At 39.7% G+C, this 21,436-nt stretch overlaps 1 protein-coding gene across 4 annotated transcripts in view; it reads right to left on the bottom strand.

Moving 5' to 3' along the window:
• Positions 1-21,436, bottom strand: part of CDKL5 (cyclin dependent kinase like 5) — a 146,355-nt gene that overhangs the window by 16,614 nt on the left and 108,305 nt on the right. For 2 of the 4 annotated variants that reach the window (XM_036226435.1, XM_036226436.1), the window contains exons 9-14: positions 20,409-20,598; positions 15,044-15,124; positions 10,545-10,696; positions 5,429-6,461; positions 1,609-1,710; positions 1,239-1,344 (exon numbers count right to left, since the gene is read on the bottom strand). In XM_036226435.1, the coding sequence (XP_036082328.1) occupies positions 1,239-1,344; positions 1,609-1,710; positions 5,429-6,461; positions 10,545-10,696; positions 15,044-15,124; positions 20,409-20,598 (1,664 nt within the window). The remainder of the gene's footprint in view (positions 1-1,238; positions 1,345-1,608; positions 1,711-5,428; positions 6,462-10,544; positions 10,697-15,043; positions 15,125-20,408; positions 20,599-21,436) is intronic. The other 2 variants (XM_016152779.2, XM_036226437.1) reach the window with 1 other exon arrangement.

Here is a 21,436-nt window from a genome sequence, read left to right as displayed (position 1 = left end):
CAGGTAATGCCACTGTGGGTGGCTGTAGGAGGCCATGGTGACCCTTGAAGGCTTTGAGAAGCTGGGCCTCTGGGACCCTACCCTGGTGGGCTTGCTGTCTGTCTCCCCACTAGGGACTGGGCTCTCCGGCGGCGACCACTCTATTAACACCCAGAGCTCCTCAAAGGGGATGCCTTTCTCTGTCAACATCTCCTAAATCCATATAGCCTCCAAAGCACCTGTTTTAATTGTCTATTAAATACCAAAGTACATTTTTAAGGCTATGCAAGTCCACTTGATTTTCTTTCATTCAATGAACAAATATTCATGAAACTGCCAGGCAAATGTGCTAGTCACTGAGGGTGAAAGAGGAAAAGATAAAGGGTCTTGCCACCTTGTGAGAGAAATGCAGACAAAGAATCAGTACCGTGTGTGCTCTGTGTCACGTTAGAGGCCTAGACAAGGAACCATGGGTGGAACGGATGACCTGAAAGTAGAATCTTAAAAGGGACAGAAACAAGCTATCCAAGCAGCTAAAGGAGAGTTTCGGGCCAGAGGAGGATGTGGCCTGTGTCAGTCCTACGGGCTGGGCACCGGGGAGGAGGGAAAGCAGCGCGAAAGGATGCAGAGTCAGGGCATGGACAGCCTGGAACGCCATCCTGGGGAATTTGGATTTTGTCCTGACACCAGAGGACTCTCAGCAGCGAGAGATAAGAGGACTGGGAGTAGGGCGGTGGGGGGCGATAGGTTACCTTGCTCTATTTTTTTCCCTCTACCTTTATTACCTTTTACTGCTCTATAATTATTGCATTTAGCGATGTCTTCTCCCCATGAGAATGTGTGCTCCATGAGGGTGAAGACCTTAGCCGTCATGTTCACTGACGTGTTTAAACCAGAACGGTGCCAGGTGCACAGGTGACATCAATTAAGTATTTTATCAGTTAATCAAATGAATGAATGATGTGGTCAGAACACAGCTTCAGAAGGATCATTCCAGGGACCATTTTGATGGTGATCTTGGAGAAATGGAGACCAGTTGGGAGGCTACTCAAAAAACCCAAGTCAGATGCCTTGAGGATCTGAACCGAGACAGCGAGACCCAAAGCTGGGAGAGGTGTCAGAAGGGAGAAGCGAGAGAAGGTAACAGCAGGCGAGAATGATGCTGGCCTGAAGTCAGGGCAGTGAAGCGTAGTGGAGGATGCGGGCTGGTGAGGGGGAGGGGAGAGAGCGCCCTGTTGGGCGACAGGGGCCGGGTTTACCTCGGTAGAAGCTGCCAACTCTCCTCGGAACTGGATCATTGTATAGATGTCTATTTTCTTTGGGGGCGGTGCTATCGTCTGAGTGAGGGTCATGATACGCTCCACCCTGAGATAGGAAACAGGGTTAGATAAACAACCTGTGAACTGAGAACAGTGCCTCGCTGATCTATAATTTACTCGAGGATCTTTTTAAGAGAAAACTCAGAATTATGACATGAAGAAAACTACTTACTTTATAAAACAGTTTAAATTATTTGTGGGAGATTGGGTATGAATACATTTTAAAAGATAGGCTGTAATGATGCTGAATGACCAATCTTTACAGACAGGTTTTATCACAAAAAAGGTAGCAACTCTGGAGAATTCAGACCTCAGACTTTTGTCGCGCATGGAATGAAGAGGTGCCTTCTCTGGAAGGTTCTTTAACAGAAGGCCGTGCCACAGTCATCTCTGGAGGGAGCTGTTCCCCGGGCTGGAAGTCAAATTTAAAAGGATTTATAAGAATGTTCTTATAAATGATGAAAATCACCTAAATCACCATGGGCTTTATTTGGTATAACCGATACCTTAACCGACTAAAATAAAAAATGTTAGCTGGCTAAAATACAAATTGCCCTGGTAAAAGAGTGAATCATCTGATGAATGCAAAATAAGTCAAACAAACGTCACACAGATGGAAAGTGAAATTCTCATTAAAGTTAAGGTGAGCAGGGAATGAATTACTCTGAAAATAGTTCAATTAATTATTAAAAACAGAAAATTGTCTTCCTAATATCTATAGTCATGGTTCTGAGCAGCACTCTAGAGATTCTATTAGTTAATCCAAAATTTCTCTAGCAGATTTAAAGCTGCATTCTCTACAAAGAACTGTGCAGAATCAAAATTATTTTTTTCCATGAAGGACTTACATGGCAGATAAAGACAAAAACTAAGGTCTTTTGGACATAGCAAGGAATAGAATAAGTACTCTTCATTTCTGTCTTAAAATTCTCTAACTACTGTAGTTTATGTACTTAAGTTCGCTTCCGAATCTTCTCTAGGATAACAGTACTTATATTTCATGAATTTTCTTAACTATAATCACGACACCACTCATCTCCGCAGACAACCTATTTCTCTCAAGGAAGTGATTCACAAGCTAAGAGCAGCCTTGGTCCACAATGATGTTCAATGAGGGGAAAAGCAGCATTTTCTACCCTTGGAAAAAAATATTAAGGAACAAAATTACCAAGCCATTAAGAGGAGTTAGCTGCATTGCGAATCTGTACATTAGGCACAGAACAAGTATTATCTTGAGCCTTACGTCATGCATCGAAAACATTTTATTAAAAATTTAAAATATGAATCTTTCTCTCCCCCACTCCCCAATGTACTATGAAAGGATTCTGGGCAGGAAATCATTCCATGAAGTCTTTCTTCCTTCTACTTTGAGACAAGATCTCATGTGAATTTTATCACCTGTATTGTTTACAAAGGCTTCTGAAAAGTATCTGAGAACAAATGATTTACATCTAACCTAAACGCTTAAATGACAGTGCCAGTCCAGTCCCCTTGCTCTTGAAGGTGGCCACAATACTTTGCAAGAGAGTGATTCCATCACTCTCTCTTTGTGATTCCTTACGGTTTTATAGTTACTTGTCAAACCATCTACCATCTTTGTGCCTTTAAACTTGTACTCTCTTGCAGCTTGGCACTGTACCTCCCAAACTAGATTAAATTTCAGTATAACAGTTGGATCTGTGCTTAGCCCACAGTAACTGTTTATAATTAGCTTATTTCCACCATGTTCACAGTCTTTTCTGGAACTTTCTAAAAGCCAGTCCGGTTGTCCTTTCTTCAAGTGAAAGCCTTTCATTTCCCTTTGTATCTGTTTATACCATGCTTGATGCTAGCATACCTCACCTAGGTCTGACCTACATCTGATGCCCATGGGCAGCTGCCAGGCTCTAGAGATCTTTCTAGGCCCCAGAGGTAATCTTTTTCTAGGGGGATTCCTCCGACCACTCCTTTGGCTCCAACCATGGGGTCGCTCGCCTCTCCTCTCACCTGGGTGCCAGATAGTCTTTCCAACCTCATGGAACACCTGTGCTTAGGGGCTCAGGGTCACTTCGATCTCAATGTGTCGGCATGACACAATGCCAGGAGTGCTGGCGAGGGATCTGGACATGGTCTCGTGACCCCAGCTCTGCCCTAAACTAGTTGAGTATAAACGGGCAACCCGGCCCACTTGCTCATCTGTGAAACAAAGGGGTTGAATTTAGTGACTTCAAAAGTCTTCCCTTCTACTCGGGAAAGGAGCTCCTAAAAAAGCAACGCTGAAGGCTTCCCTTTTCCTATATTCAACCCTTCAATCCACCCGCTTCGGAGGCGTCTTCCTACTGGCACTGACTTCGTCCAGAACATACTTGCCTCACCTCATGCCCAGATCATTACAAAATCCACCCCAGATCTTGCATTTTTACTCCAGCGGCATGGACCGAGTTGCAATCCCCACAGCACACCATGCTGTTTAATGTGTCTAGTACCCCCCTCCCCCTCACGGTGCTCTTTTCCACTTTCCCTTTGAACCTGTTTTCTGACGTCAGCTCCATTTTCTTCCCAAGTTAAGTCCCAAAAGTCTCTGCTCAGATGTCGCCTCCCTTTGGGGCCTCCCACAACCCCACTGGGATTGTGCTGCTTCTCTCTGTCCCTAAGGCGCACACACAACTCGAGCACAACATGGGCACACGGCTCTGCAGTATCAAAATGATCTATCTATTGGCAAGTCTGCGACCCTCACCCCAGCCCCCACATTCCAAGGGGACAGGGACCACATCTCTTTCATCTTTTTAATTAGAGCCTATCATGGTGCTGAGCTCAGTAAATACCTCAGCCCATCTTCATCTCTAGCCATCCAAATGCTGGCTACGTCCCAGCTCAGAGCAAGACCTCGAGTTGCCCCTAAGCCATCTGACTGCTCCTGCTCGCATGCTCTCTCCGTTCTCAACTCCTATTTATAGCCAGTGTCATAGTAATGTGCTTCTTAATTATTTCATTGTTCTGATGTATAATTTAGTCTTCCTTGGGAAAAAAAGTTTCTCAAGGGCAAGAGGCCTACGTCAGACTCTTCTGAGTGCCGAGAATACCTAGGACAGGGAAGGTGTTCAGTGTTTAAAGAACAGCACCCCCACCCCCATTGCATACAACAACAACTAAAATTTGTTTGACACTTACTCTGTGCCGGGCACTGGGCACAGTGCTTTATGCACTGTCTTTTACCCTCACAAGAACCTCAAATGAGGGATCCAAGTGACAGAGAGATCATATCATTTCCTCAAATTAACACACTTTGACACATCACAGAACTGGCTGCCTGGCTTCCCGGCTAAGCTCTTCGCTACTCTGCTACAAGGACTGCCCATCACGGCCGATGCCCTTCCCAACACTCATCTTGCTAGGCCTCCCAGTACACAGTCCATGCATGCTTTCTGGAGTTCTGACACATGCACATGAACCTATTTTCACAGCCACTAAGAGGACAGTCGGTTCCCTACGTGAAACTCGGTTCTCCTTTTGACATTTGCTTTTTCCCACCTTTTCTTTGTTGCAGGTAAATGTTTCATGTCACAAAAATATAATTTTAAAAAGCAAGTTCTGTTTTAAGAATGCTGCTGCTTTTAAACAGGTTAGTGTCAGTTCTAGATCCTAAAGATCAATGACATAGAGGAAGTATTATGCTAAAAACATTCCTTTGAGATTGAAAAACAATCCAAAAGACTAAAAATTAACATTTATCCTGGTCTGAAGTTAAATTTATATATAGTTCTAGATAAATTTAAAACCATTCGGTTCGTTTAAGATATTGAGTAAGGTTTTAGCAAAGGGTTTGGTTTAAGCAAATGTAGTTAGAGATTACGAGAAAAATCCCCATAAATTTACACTGAATTTTGAGAAAATTAAAACTAACCCATAGAGCCGATGAATTCTATGATAAATCAAGATAGGATTCTCTTAACAAAATATGCCAGAAAGGAACGTTTAAGAAAGGAAACAGATTTCTAAAAACAAGCTTTCTGAGTTCTGAGTATTCAACCATTGGCTTAAATAATTAAATTCTCTCTTTAACAGATCAGTCCTTTAAGCACTGTTTCCCTAAATGCGTCTTATCAAGAAAGAATAACCTCCTACAGTAGGTAAAATTGCAGACTGACCCTATTGAGCCCTGCACCACCTTCCCATGGTGAGCCAACGGATCCGGTCAAGGCCCTCAGCTGTACCTGAGGTGATAAGAGCTGCAGGCTGTTGGCTCTGGCCGCCATCCCTTGCCCTACGCTCAAGCTTCCGTCCAAGCCTTTGGCTCTCACTTTGTCCCGGGTCACATACATGGAATGCCTATGTGGCCGCTGCTGCGAGGAGAAGGGGCTGGTGTAGCCCAGCCCGTAAGAAAAGGACTCGTGAGGTGCAGACAGCGAATGGGAATGGCTGTTGTCCATATGCTCGGGCAGCTTCAACTCCTCCATCGTTTTGGAATGCCTGGCTGTGGTTCGGCGAGAGTCGAGAGTGCCCTCACTTCGGTTGTTTCTCCCCGAGGGGCTGAGCAAAGTTCTCGTGTCGCTGTGCCTGGTGGGGGTTGGGCTGGTGGGAGAGTTCAAGTCCAAGCAGCTGGATGGGAAGTACCTACTGGTATTGGACTCTGCGATTTGGGCCCTGGCTTCGGAAAGGTTGCTCACAGATTTGGAATCGCTCAATGCCCCGTGGCTTTTGGCCTTGGTCCGGTAGGAAGGACTCCTAGAGGACTGGGGAATGGTGTCGATGTAGCTGTGCCGACTCTGCTTCTCACTGGGCTGCAGGGTGCCGGCTTTGCTCTGAGAGCTTTCCATGAACGAGTGTCGATTCTGCTGTGATCTGCTGCTCGACTTGAGGTACTTCGTGCCCGGGCCTTCTGAAGGCTTTGGGTCAATGTTGAAATCAAACTCTGTCTTTGACTTGGCTTCTTTTGGGCTGAGAAGGTGTGGTATGTTGTTGTTGGTAAGATCTTTGCTGGTAGACCCAGGCTGGCTGCTCGCTTGGTAGGTTTTGGTGTGCATGGGACTAAGAGTGGCTCCAGCGAGGTTTCCATTGAGGAAGCTTTCGTTGGCAGGAAGGCCTTCGTCGGCCCGGGGCAGACCCACACTGAGGTTCTGGATGTCCTTGCTGTTAGATCTGTGGTGAGACTGCAAAGCAGTACTTTTGCTGGCTTGGTTTCTATGTTAAAAACAAAAAAAAAAAAAGTAGATCAGTTTTCCTCAGTAGCAGACATACAAATGTATCATAAAAGAACAAGTACTTCCAACACCTCAGAAACTAGAAACATCAACTCTCTCAAACTTGTGTTGACAAATGACAAGTAACCATAACAAGTAAATTCCTTAGATCAAGTCTCTGCAGCAAAGCACTGGTCCTAATGAAATGATTTGGGCATCTATAAAAGCTCAGTTAACTGGCTGCTGACGGAGTTTCTAACCAATAATCTGGGAAAACATGCTTTTGCTATGTTGGTGCTCACATGAGTGCTTGTTACAGAAGACAGTTGAGCTATAGACAAATTCTTTATGACTCTTTTGTCTGCTCAAATGTCAGAAGGCAACATTTAGACTCGAAGGTCACTGTGTTCCTTGAATTTCATTTTTATTTGTCAAACTCACAGCCTGCCTCAGCGATATATACTCATAGCATATACACACAGACGCCAGCGTCTCTTTTGTCTCTAGACTGTAACGTCAAAGGATGAGAATTCTAGCAATGTACTCAATAAAAGAAAATGACACTCTGAAAAGAAATATAAACTGCCGGCTGAGGTTTGCTGGAAAACATGATGATTGGTGTTCATGTTTTAGAGAAGTGGCGGCACTCGGGGTACTTCAGAGGCTTCTTGTACCCTCAACGGGAATGCATCTCTAACTGGATCACAGGGATCTAAAGAGTTCATTTCCCTCTAAAAGGCACAACTGATCCTCTTCTCTACCTCACATGCTTCCTCTTCTACTTGGTTTAAAACACAAAATATAGATGCAGGGGAAAACCTTGCCCTGTATTTGAAAGCTGAAACTGACATCACAGGAAGGTCATTTTGTTCTATTGTAATTATTTAAAGGACCAAATTGTAGTCTGAGATAGGTGAGAACATTTTTAAAATGAAAAAGAATTCCCTTTTTACTATACATTCAGAAAATTTTGTTGCAACTATTGTTCTTGCTAAAGGTGGTTTGATTTGGGAGAGTTTTGTTCCCATCACACACTAAATGGAAGAAAAGTCACTTTTTCCCCCTGTAGAATGGTAATCTGTGAAACTATGCCTTCTTGGTTTCCCTGAGAATTCACTTGCTCAGGAATCAAAAGCCCCCTTTTTTCCTCTCCTCCTGCCTTTCAGAGTGTTAAAAAGTATCTGATATCAAGCAAGCCTGTAGTAGTGTGGAAAGCCCCGCCTCCTAAATGGCACTTACTATAAACTCTCGCAGTCGGGGCACAAGAATTGCAGCATTAAATAAGGTTGCTTAAATACAAGTTAACTAAATGGCAAATCCCAGTCCCAGAAAGAAATTATAATGAAAGGCAAGTTTCACTTTCTGTTAAATGATGCCAACAGAGTCTATCCCCAGGTCAATGTGGATAATCCTAAAAGGCAAGTGTTTCACCATTAGACTCATTTGTCAACTTACATCTTGGTAACTAAGATATCTTAGCAACTTTTGAGACCCCAAAAATGGCAGACAAATAGTCTCACCCATAAATACATGCAACTAAGTGTGTAGGTTCTTCCCATTTGCCCAACCCCTAATCCATTCTCTACTCCTCTCTGTCCCATCCTGGGTCTCAGGAGCTGTGTCACCCAGACTGCCTAACTCACAGCTGGGCTGAGCACTGCAAGGGGCTGGGGGCTGTCTTCCCTGTCCCTCCTGGCATCTGTTCCCTGCCTCAAATAAGAGCTGTGTCCCTCCATATCACACAGATCCCTGGGGGTGGCTCCTCCTGCCTGGCTCCCCTGGGCTCTCATAACTGTATTTCCTCCCCTTCCTACTCCAGCCCTAGAAAGAATAATAGCAGAGATAACACGTGCAGATATTGTGAAATGTTGACGTTCCAAAGAGGGCCAGAAAAGGACAGAGGAGAGTGAAGATGGTTGCTAGAGTTTCTGCAACTCTTAGAAACACTTCTCAGTGTGGTGAGAGGGCACTGAAGGGCAGGCTGAAGCACCCTCGCAGCGCGTCCAAGCTGAGCAGAACCTCCGAAGAGTCTGGTGGAGACTCACGCAGGGGCTAAATATCGCGAGGGACCACTGCCTTTCCTACTGAGATGTGAGCTTGGATGACAGAAAACAGGGTGTTTGAGTGTGTCTGGGGACTAGGCAGGAGAGTGTGTGATTAGTAGCCAACATAAGGTGTCACAAACATCTCCACAATGGTGCTGGGAAGTCCAAGGAAGCCACAGTCTGTGGAGAATTACTGTCTACAATAAGAAGGGCACCCATGGAGGAAATATGCACCACAGGTAAGTGTGGAGAAAAAGATGTTTCCAGATACATATAAACTGAGCTAACATCGTTCCTAGATAAACCCTTTAGGGCTTTTTTAAAAATATATTTAATATAGTGTCAAGACCTAAAAACTAATTCTTCCAGCAATCTTTATTTATGATTTCTGTTCTCATCTGCTTCAAAAAGGGATTTGGGAGGACTCTTGGAAGACCCAAGCAAAGCACATTCTCCTGATCACACACATCCTTCTTAACAGATTTAAAGAAGGTTCCCAAGGAGAGTCTCGGATCCCCACTGGGGACCTCGCTCAAGAGAGTCACCAGAGGAAGAATACATAGGCCCTATTTCATGGTATGGGTTATACCACTAATCACTATAGCACGAATCAAAAGTTGGTCTGCTGAACTTTATATCATTGGAATCCTTGTTCTCTGCAAATGTAAACTGGACAAGTCAAGTGACAACTACAACAAAAGGGAGACAAGAGCACCTAAACTGAGAGTGATCCCAGGGAAGACAGGCATAATGTGAGCCTCCTAAATGCAAAGGAGCAACCAAATGATGAATACTATTCCTTGACGTAGTGTAAGACCTCATGCAAACAGACGACAAAGTGAATACAAACTTGGTTAATAATAATTTGAATCTGCTCCCAGGCCTCCTTGGAAAACAACAGGTAAGAATGGTTTATAAACTGTGGGGGGGGGGGGGCGCGGGGCGGGGAGGAAACTAATCATTTTGAAGAGAGTGAACAACTGTAAAATCAATCTGCTTAACAATCGTAGTTAAGCAGAGTAAACATAGGATAAATGGTTATTGCTAACTTGTGAATGTACTCGCAGACCTAAAAAGTACCAAGTATTAAACTTTCAAAACGCCATTAGATTAAGAGATTAAGAACTATTCAACATGGAGAGAAAATTGGGGGGAAATGGGAGAAAATGTATATTAAAAAAGCTTCGTATTAAGAATTACTATTTTCTATTTCTCTTTTCATAGTAGATGAGAGAAACTAGTTCCTGACTCCCACAGTCTAAGTGACAAGACTAGCTTCTTGGGAGAGGAAGGAAGACAGGGAGCCCGTGCGACAAGCACACTGCCCTCCTGGAAATACAGCCAGCAGAATCAGAGAAAGGCAGTTCTGGAGACAGAACCTGACTGCACGGTCCAATCCCTTACAGGTCCCCCCTGCCTCACCATAGGAAATAGAGGTTTTTTTAAGGATTATGCTGAAAAAATCTATTTTAAAAAGCACCAATTTTATTCACTCTTCCAAATTGACTTGACTATTTCCATATTCTTATTCTTATGAAAAAATAACTTCTCAACTCAATAATTAAAAGACAAGAGCAACAAAAACACAAGAATGACCCTTCTATACAGCCAGACCTATTTGGTTTAGTTACAAAGATTGTCCTAAGTGCCTCCCCACAAACCTGGGTTTGGTATCCTCTCCTCCCTCTAGAAATCCCCTCGCCCTCACCCACCCTTCTTCCCCCAGGCATCACCCCTAGGTCCAATCTGCATAGAATCTTCTAGCTCATGAGGCTAGCACCCCTCCTTAGTCGCTAACCCATGCTACCTTTCCCAGAGAAAGCATAGGTTTCTATATACTTGTTAAAGATAAGAGAGTCTTTAAGACCCACACAACTCTGAAACTGTGGTTCTGAATCATGTAATAAGCATAAGGAAGATATTTTTGAATAAAGAGGGCTTTCCTTCTTTTCTGTAATTGCATCATTTAAGCAGCCACCTCCTCCACCTACTTGTGAGACCAGCACTGCATCTGTACTTCCTTAAAAGGGAATATTTACCTATTAGATAAAGTGCTGCTTTCCACATGGTAAGGTTTTCTTTTTGCTGACCTTGAAGGCGAGCGATCCAAAAGTCTCTGCGTTTGAAATGTTGGGTGATTCAAACACTGTTCTGTTAAATATCTGTCAGCTGGATCCAACTTCAGTAAATTCTTAGGAAATAAAGTTAGGATTGGAAAGAACATTATAAAATCAAATCAAAATTTAACTGTAATAAAAAACCTTATTTCCTTTTCTTATAAAAGAAATGCATGGTCATTGCAGAACATTTAGCAAACACAGTCTAAAAAAAAACCCACACTTTTTTTTTTTTTAAGGACTATCTAAATCGCGCATAATCTTGCCATTGTCTTCTGGGGATGTTCCTGCCCAGCACGTTTTTGAATATCATATATACACATTTTCTTTTATAAAATCTGGCTCATGTTATATATATATATACACTTAAGCTTTGTATCCTGTACTTTTCATTTTCACTAATCAAAAACATTTTTATAATATAATTTCAACATTCTAAATATTTTTTGGAAAAGTATATATTCACATGAAAGAATATACATTCTTTACCTTTCCCCGTACTCCTCTCTGCAGGCAGCCATGTTATCAGTTTCTAGTGCATCCTTCCATAGATACTCCATACATACCTCTATCTGCTCCTTTTGTTTTACCCAAATAGTAGCATACACACAATGGTCTGCACTTAGTTTTCTTTCCACTGGACATTAGCTCTTAAGAGATCATTCTGTACCAGTAAAGACCTTCGACTCCATGGATGTACCTTAGGTTGTTTTTAGCAATTCCTTAATGATAAACATTTTGGTTCTTGCCCTTCTTTTATTATTATGAATAATGCTACAGCAACAAATAACTTGACAGTATGTTTTCAAATGACTATGGAGAAAGTTTGTGCTATGGATATACCATGATCTATTTAACCGATCTCCTGTTGGACATTTAGATGGCTGCCAATTTTCACTATTATAATTCATGCTGTGATGAGCAAATGAAATCTGCATACATCCACGATTCCTTTATAGGACAGACTACTAGTGATGGAACTAGCAGGTATGCAAATTTTAAAGATTATTTTCTGTGTTGCCAAATTATCCCCTAGGAAGTTTGTCTCAAATGATACTCCTCTCAGCAACTCAGATTCTACCAATTTCCTAGCACCCTCATCAACGATAGGCATTATCATTCTTTTTAGTACTTATAAATTAGACGTCTTAAAAATGGTATCTCCAGCTGTTTTAATTCTTATCTTTGATTACTAGTAAGGTTGGATATTTTTATATTTATTGGTTACTTATATTTCTTTTCTTATTTTTCTACTTGTATTTATTTGTGAGTGCTCTTTATTCAATAAGGTAGTAAGTAACCCTTTTATGTAGCACATATTAGATTTTTAACGAACTAAAATCTTTTCTTCTAATAATATTTTTCTTACTCGTAATTGGACCAGGTTTTAAAAGGGGACTCATTATTAAAATGAATTGGTTTTATTGACAAGTTAAACAAATATATAAAGAAACGTATCCCACATAACCTAACACAACTCAATAAAGCATACTAAACTAAACTTTTCTCTTTGAGTGACAGGCACTTTCCTTCAGAGAAAGGACAAAGGGTAAAATTCTAGTGTTCCCAAATCCATCTCTATCTCACTTTCATTGGTTTTGTTGACAGTTAATCTCCGTGTGATCCAGTGTTGAACACTTGGAGTAAACCTAGATTTCCGTTCATAAGCCGGAATCCAATTTTAGACAACCACCTACAACCCAGCATCACAGAAAATTTGAATTCTGATCCTATTGTATACTGAAATATTCACTTTAGGTCAGAAGATTCCAGAGACCCAACCCACTGCTTACATGCAAATGTATTTACATTCATGTTGACTCAGGCAAACATCTAAAATTACTTCAATTCTTTCTTCTTCCTCATTAGAAAACAAAAACTATGGAGGTATTTAAAAATGATTTTGGTCTCACTGGCAGTTAAAGCAGTAGACATCAAAATGGTTTCAACTGTATGATACTAGTTGAAACTAAGCAAAGTGGCCTCTGAATAGTATTTTAAGTTAGAAGTACATGTGATCTTTCAGAAGCCAAATATTTAGCAGCATTAAAGTACTATTTTACTTTAAGATTATCAACAGTAGAAATTAATGCACACACAGAGAACAATTTTTTTATTTATGAATGCAGCTGTTAATTTTCAAGTTATTTGGAAGGATGAGGTCATTATAAGGAAAGCATAAAACTTACAAAGTAAATAGTTTCAAAATTCAGTGTTGTTGGGGGAAAAATTTTTTATTATTTTTTAACTAAAAGGGAACCCATGTAATTATAGTGGCCATTCTTGAAGTTATTAGGGGCTTGGATTAATTCTGAAGACTTGTATCCCATCTAAAATGGCTGACGCGTGAACACATGCAGAATGAAATAGCCATTTTAGATACTTATATACTTATAAAATTATCAAATCTGCTTTAGGGAGATGGGATAGAAAATATATTTCTTCACGAAAGGATAAATGGCATGTTACTTTTCAAATTTATTTTCAAAAATAACTAAAAGACAAAAGGAATAATTCTATATATTAACATTCAATAATAACAAGGCGATATTAATCTTTGGTGACAGAAGACAGAATTGTGGTTTCCAGGAGTTAGGGAACAGTGGGGTGTAGAGTTTGGGTGGGGATCATGAGGAGGCTTCTGGGGTATTAATAATTTTTCATATCGCAATTTGGCTGGGGTTACAGAGATACGCCTACATTATAAAAATTAACTGAGATAATCACAGAGTTTATATACCTTATGAATATATATTTGATAGAAATTGTTCTTTAATGTTAAAGAATTTTGAGGGTAAATATATTAAATGAATAAGAATTCGACTGTTTAACTTTCAAACTGATATGAACGCAGAAAGATTCAGGTTTTCTTTGTACTTTTATCTGTGCTAGATTTTACCGGCTATCACATTGATGCTTGGTAATTACATTTGGTAATGACTTAACAAAAAAGTTCAATTATTTTTCTTTATTAAAATTATTTAGGTGACATTGGTTAATAAAATCAAATAAGTTTCAAGGGTACAATTCAATAATATGTCTATGTATATTGCATTTTGTGTTCACCAAAGTTAAATTTCCTTCTGCAACCAAATATTTGACAAGTTCAAATATTTTTAACTAAAAAAAGACAGAAGGCAGAAAACATGAAATTGCAATTCAATTCAGTTCTTTTACTTTATTCTATTTACATTTTAAAAGTTACCAAATAATTAAGACCCTGATAAATATTGATTGCGTGAAAGAACATATTGACAAAACCCAACTGATTTAACAGATAATTTATGCCTAATTAATCTGAATGAGCCTTGAGGGTTCTTTTTTAAATAGCATCTTGCAATCTGTGTTTAGAAGAATAGTAGTGCTGCAGTTTTTTTTTTTAAAAACGTATTCTGTATTTAATTTGAGAAATGTTGAATGAGACAGAAATGCTTCTTTTCTGTAGAATTTCTGAATGCTATTATACGTTAATAAATATTGTGAATCTCTACAAAAGGTGTTATGCTATGTGGCCTTTTCCTAAGGTCACACCCCTCTCCCCCACGTCTGACCCTACACCTATTTACACAGTGTTCCTTGGAACATAGATTAACATAGTTTAAAGCACAGCAAAGTTCTGAGAGCACTGCTCCGCAATTTCCAACTGTGCTAAGTATGCCTTTAAAGGCTCTGTGTACAGTGTAACCTCCTCTGATTTTGATGATTGTCTGAATAGGCATAAAACAAACATGATCTATTAACAAGTGTTTGTTTAAAGACCTACTATCAAAAAATCAGCACTTGTTTGCTTATACACTGGCTGATTGCAATGAAAGCTGGAGAAATATGAAAAGAAAAATAGTTCTCACTCAAGGGGCTGACTCACTGTCTACTCGGGGAAAAAAAAAACATCAATAAAAAACTGCGAGAATGTTTCTAAGTAGTCCAGAGCAGGAAGGCCTACTGGACAGGGACACTAGCAACAGGAGGAACACTCAGGCATGACAGAAGCAGTACTGTCAAGTATCTATGTTTAAAAAAAAAGAGAGAGTCGGAATGAGCCATCCATCTGGGAGAGAAGAGGCCAAATTATGAAAAAAGCAGAATTAGGTTCACTGGTAAAATAATCTTATGAGAGGCTCTGAATATCCTGCAAAAAATGTTCGAATCTCTTCTTTCAACATTCATTTTAAGATTTGTTTTAATACCTTAAGCCTGAGCAGCTCTTGAGTGCTGAATAAATGTAATTATTTCTAATTATTTATATTTAATTTATCCTGTCCATTTTAGGAATGTAATATAGGTATCTCATAGTCCTGTCTAGATGGAATGTTACCAGGTACTGCTACAATTTTAAATACATGACATGCCTTTTAACACAGTCCCCCGTTATTTACCATTAACAGAAGACATTTTACACAGACAACATCAATTTGTCCCACCTTCATTAAGTCAAGTAAAATGCTGTTTAAAATTCCAAGGTATCTTCTCTCTAATGACTGAGGATGGTTGACAGCTGGAAACTGTAAGGGCGAAATGACAGGAGTGTTAGCACGTGGAGAAGGGTACGTGTGCGCATAAGCTTGAGTGCTGGAGGAGGCAGCAGATGGATATTGTCCTGGTGCCAATCAAAGTCAAATTTACTTTATATGGATATTATTTTTGGTGTCTATGTATTTGAAGTATGGATTGATAGAACTGCGTATTAAATAGCAGGAAAAGTCACAGGTGAAAGATGATACTTAAATCTCTAGTCGGACAATAGTGAAGCATGTAAAATAAACCAAAATATAAAAATTTGAAACTGTATTTATATATTTTATACAGTGCTGTCTGCTTATATAGATAATTCCATTATAATATGGCTTATACAGAATTTGTCCACTTATACAATCCTTAAGTCTTTTTCACAATAACATATCATTTACTCCTGAAAATTAGAGAATTTAAAAAGAAAAAAGGCAGAGAGGCCAGTACCTGAAAGTCCACAGTAGAAATAGTAAATTCAGACATACATTCTATTATCACTTTTAATACACTGTTTTACTGACCTGCTTTCAATTCCTTCCTTTATGTAAGTTGAAACAGAAGGCAAACAGGCTCCTAAATTAATAAATGCACTTTTAAATAAAATGAGGGGAAGAGGTCAAGTTTATTTATATACTCTGTCCTTCCCTCTGCCATTTCACAATATCTAAGCGGATGGTGAAGTATCAGCCCAATGCCATGAAATCCCCTCCCAATGAGAGGGCTACTCTGCTTTTAATATCTATTTCTTTTACACCAACATAAGAGCATTTTAAAGTACTGAATTCCCTATACTGCTAAATAAGTGGATGGGAGGGCCAGTTATGTGGAAAAATTCAGACAAGGAATTTAAGGGAGTGATTATGACCTCAGACCACACTGCCAGGTACGGTGGGAGAGAGAGAATCTGGGTAAGACCTAAACCTTGAACTCAAGGACTTCACAGTCAGGCTGGAAAAGCAATCAGTACTAAATTACGCAGCCATAAATTTTACTTGAAGCTCAGAGGAAGGAGACCAAGGTGGTTTGCGGCTGTAGAAGAAAGAATCCATAGATAATATTTGAACTAGGTTTTGAAAGATGAGAAAAATGTAAGAACCAATAAAAGTAGGACAGCACCTTCCAGACAGAGGCAGTAGAAGGACTACCACCACGAGCTTAACACAGACACACAAGCAATAACCTAAAACTGATTTCTGGGGAAAGTGATGCTATATGAGGCATTTCAGCAATGATTCTTCTTTCAAGATGAGGAAGGTGATAATTAGAAAGTTCAAATAACTAGTCCAAAGCAAGTCATACAATTAAAAAAGCAGAAGAACTAGTATTTGCCCCCAAATCTGTGGCCCAAAAGCTACACTCATTCCAAACCTAGGCATCTCTCCTAAGAGGAACAGAGGTTCCTCCAGGTGCTGTCAGAGCATTAAATACCAGCCCAGAGAGAGAGCTGCTTGTCATACCATGATAAAAGACTCTATATTAAGACATTTTAATGAATATTTTGCTTATGAGGCCTATCTGAGGTTACCAGATACCCCTTCCTTTTTTTTTTCCCTTTAGAAGTAAAACATTTCCTTGATAAGAAAATTAATGCTGAAAGTCAAAATGTATTAGAAATATTATGATAAAAAATGACTAAGCAAGCGCCTAACTTAAAAAAATTAATTTATGTGCGTTTGAATGAAAGCTACCATCCTAATATTAGATAATTCAACAAATTACCAAAACTCAAGCATAGAAGTTTAAAGCATATCCCAATCAGTAGGGGTTTTTTTTCTCCCTTCCTTCATCTCTTTGGCCAGTGTCATACAATGAGAGTGGCCTCTTTACTGAGCACTTACTATGTGTCAAGCCCTGGTTTGGGCATCTGAGATGTAGCATTTAATCTTAACGACCCTATCAGGCGGAACTTCTGTAACATCATTTTATACGTGAAGAAACAGACATAAGAAACTTGTCTAAGGTCGTTTTAGTAGTAAATATGGAGCCAGGTTCTGAACCTCAGCGGTCTAACTCCAGAATCTATGCCCTATACTATGGACAGCAATTGTTCCTTTTTGAAAATGATGCACACCACTAGAGCAACATCTTGTTTATTTTCTAATCTCTACATAACTGAATCAAAACACAAACAACACTGAACTGGTTATTGGTGAGGCCATGTGTCACAGCAGTTGTAGGTTACACACCCTATGTGCTTAACTATCTGTCACAGGCATTCTCAAGTAAAATGCTAAAGACTTTTCATCAAAAGATGTTAAACTTCCAAAAAGGTTAAACTAATTTAGTTAAAACACCAGAAACACATTCAAACTAAAATGTAAAAATATTAAGGTCTATGAAAATCAAAGTGTCGAAAACAGCCGTTTCTCAGAAGGTTATTTATAAGCAGCAGCACCGTATGCTCTCTAGCATTTTACAGATAATACTGCACAGTGAGGTCTGTGAACGAACGGGACAAATGAGGAAAAGATAACCTTCATGCGGCCTGTCTAACCCAAAAGCTACTCACTCTTCAATATCCATTTCAGATTTCAAATCCTCCACAAATGGTTCTCTAGTGAATCCAGCCAAATATGATTTCTAACTTTCCAGAATGTTTCACACTCTTATGGTCTCAACCATGCTGAGATGTATGAGTGTAATGCAGTTAAGAATGTGGTACTTTATTATACCATGCTTTATTATAAACTGAATTGTTTCCTAATCATTTCATGCACAATTTTAACTCTTCAGCTAATCTGTAAGTTATTAAGCAGCCAGGTACCATGACAGATCTGTTTACACTCACTCCAGCGAATCCAGCATAGATCCTCTTTAACCAGGCAAAGAGCAAGGCAGTCAGCAGGCCAAGCTTGATGTTCCAGCACTTAGTGTTAAAATCCTGAGGTCAGATACTCAATCATTTAATACCATTCAACATAGTGGGCACTATTCTAGGTGTGCTGCAAATATAATGGTGAACATGATAGTTTATTTCCTCACAGAATTTGTTAGTCCAGTGAGGATACAGATTTTGCAAACAGCTATTAAAAGAGACTGTAGAGAGTGCGACAAGAGAGATGACCCTAGAGCTATAGGAACACAGAAGGGGGAACTATCGATTCTCTTGGAGTCTAGAAGGGCTTCTCGGAGGGAGGACATTGACATGAGTCTGAGGGAGGGAGGAGCAAGAGCTGTCTAGGAACTGGGGTGAGGGCTGGGAGAATTATAGGAATGAAAATACAGCACTATAGAAGCAACATGTGAAGGAGATGGTGAGAAGGTCCACGTGGCTGCAGAGTAGGAGGAGGGGATGGGACAAGGGAGAACATAAGGTTAGGGGGATGGGACAAGGGAGAAGACAAGGTTGGGGGGCTCGGCGCAAGGGGCTCTTACTGCTACTACCCTAAGGAGTTGAAACTTAATTGGAGATCCTGCAGGGGCTTTAAACGCAAAGAAAATAGACTTAAATGTGCAGTTTGAGGGAAGAGCATACTTAAGTCAATGTGTAAAGACTGAAGTGAAGAGAGAAAGTTGGAAAGATCAGTTTGAGAGCAGTTGTCAATAGTTCAGATAAAAGGTGCTAAGAGTGAAAGCATTAGAGATGGAGAAAAGGGAAACACAGTTGAGCTTGAGTAAGAACAACACAGGCTGGCTTGAGTGGTCATTCGAATATTCACTGAGTCCCAGTAGATGTGCTGGGTGGGCTCTGTTAGATGCTGGAAATAGTGATAAAAGAGATGGTTTCTTCCCTTGGGTAGCTTCAATTCTAGTGGCTGAGAACCAGGCAGTTAAAAACTAACAAGTAAACATGTAAAGTAATTACATACTATGATCAGTATCGGTGCTTTGATGGAAAAAAGGGCGCAATGGAAGATAACAGGAAGGAGGTAGGAATGGTATGTTGTGGGGGTCACAGAGAGGGGGCATTCTTGGAGCCGAGATTTCCAGAATAAGGGGTCAGTGGTCAAGTCGCCAAGTCCCAAATCCATGAAGTTGGAAAAAACCCTGGAACGTTTATGAAAGTCACAGATATAGAAAGGCAAGTGTGGTAAGAGTTTGGAGAGGGAGGGGAATGGAGACAGGTATGAGCTGAGATTAGTAAAACAGGAATTTGTGAATTATGATTAACTTTAGTTCTGAACAGATTTTCCTTTCTGCTAGAGTGAGGGTGAATCCTATTGTCACGTTTTCGGCATCTAGTATGACAAATGCTCAATAACTGTTGAACAATTTGCACCCTAATTAATGATCGTGATTTGGCTCATTTTTACTTAAAAAAAGAAAAATTAAAAGGAGATGAGAGAAATTGTCAGGGGTAACTCAGATTCAGAAGAGAGAGAAAGCTGGAAGGAGATGAGCCAGAAACTGTATGTACTTCGGTTCACTTGTTTCTTCCACATTCAGGAGCGGATACTGTGCTGGGTACTCACATGAGGGAAGGGCTGCTCTTCAAAGTGAAATGAACCGAGGTCCAGAAAGCGAGAGGAGGAAATGAAGTTCTTTGCAAATGTCAAGAAAACATAGTTTGAAAATTATACATTTAAGAGTAAGAAAGGAAGTGGTGGTGAGCTTATTTTATAGTTCCCACAATGGCCACCAATTGGCATGTTGGCCCAAACAGGGGTGGATGGAAGTAGCTTTTGGGGTAGATGGAAGAAACGGCCTATAACTGGCCACTCCAATAAGATACCTATGCAAGCTGGTTGTCCCTCATTTGGGGAAAGTTTATATTTTAAGATTTTTTTAGTATATTCTCTGAAAACAAGTTTCGTACAAAATTACCAAGTCTAGAAAAGGCTTCCCAAGACAACATGCTAGTTTGAAAAGATGATTTGATGTTTCACATCAACAGACGAACAAGAAATAGCTGCTAGAACAGCACCTTTAAATCTGCAGGATGCGAGTATTCATAGTCTTCCTCAAATTACTACAAATATGTTTGCTCAAATAAGCAACAGACATTTATACATCTTTATATCTTTTGGGGATGCTTTTTGGAGAAAGAAATAGTCTGAAACAACCAAAGTTTAGAATATAATAACGTATATACTAGAAAAGACTGGGAAAAAAATCGAAACTTTCAAATTAGGAAAAACATTAGCAGCTCCCACTTTCAAATCAGACCACTTTTTAAAATTCACAAATACTATGTAAGAGTCAAAAAATAAAATATTATAATGGGGATTATAAACATTGTAATGGGAAAGGGAACAGCTTAGCATTCCATTGTGTAATGAACAAAGATTTAAATACTGCTGTAGTGATTCTATTTTGGGTTTTAGCAAAGCCTCTTACCCGGAGCCCATGGAAACGAGGATTACTGTAGAAGAGCTTCATCTGCTCAGATGGAAGTGGTCCTAGCACCTTCTGAATAGTAAAAAGTTGGTCAATTTCGCTTTCTCCAGGAAATAAAGGCTGTCCGTCACTAAGCTCTCCAAGAATACAGCCCACTGACCACATATCTACAGACTTTCCATAGGGTGCTCTGAAAAGCAAAGGGAAAGATTATCTTGGCAACTGAAGAAGTAATTTTCACATTATTTTGAACAGATTCATGATTTAAAGTACATTTGTGTATTTAAGGAATTAAAAAGTACCATGTGGAAAAAAGCGAGAATAAAAAAAGGAATTATGGATAGCCAAGTAAAAATTCAGAACCTAAGTGAATAAATCTATGCTAATAAAACCAACAGTTTAATACCAATTTAGAAAACATACACTAAGTTGAAATCTATTCGCATCCGAGTATATTTTGAACATGAATGGCTTAATAAACCTTAATACAGTGCGCACGTCTGATAATGCCTCACTTGGGGAATGAAATGCTCCCAAGAAATTCATTCTCTAGGAAATTGTCCTTTAGCTCTCTAAATGTCAAAAGTTACATCTTATCCATTTTTTGAATTCAGTCTATTAAAATGTGCTACTGACTTATATTTCTTCTTAAACAACAGTGAATATTATTTAACCTCTGATTGCAGTTACAATTTTAAATAACTAAGATTGTGCTATGTACTACTGTATTATTCACCTAAATCTATCTGTACCCTATATATGGGGCTTTATGATAGCTATTCCCCTCAAAGCATTTTTTTCCCATTTACTTAGGGATTTAACTCTCTTCTAGGATCTGAATTTATTTACCAGAGGATTTGAGGATGTTACTGTTATTAAAAAATGGAGGCTATACACAAAAATCTAGGTATTGTCCTCAAAATATTATACAAATACCTCAATATCTAATGCCTTAAGTCGAATTATATGTAGCAGATTAACAAACCATATTTTCTTTAGTTTCAAACATAAATATGCCAAGCTTTAAG

The sequence above is a fragment of the Rousettus aegyptiacus genome, unplaced genomic scaffold, assembly GCF_014176215.1.
Source record: "Rousettus aegyptiacus isolate mRouAeg1 unplaced genomic scaffold, mRouAeg1.p scaffold_m13_p_9, whole genome shotgun sequence".
NCBI classification, from domain to species: Eukaryota; Metazoa; Chordata; class Mammalia; order Chiroptera; family Pteropodidae; genus Rousettus; species Rousettus aegyptiacus.
The sequence above is the reverse complement of the archived record's forward strand: the minus strand, read 5'-3'. Positions and strand labels throughout refer to the sequence as shown.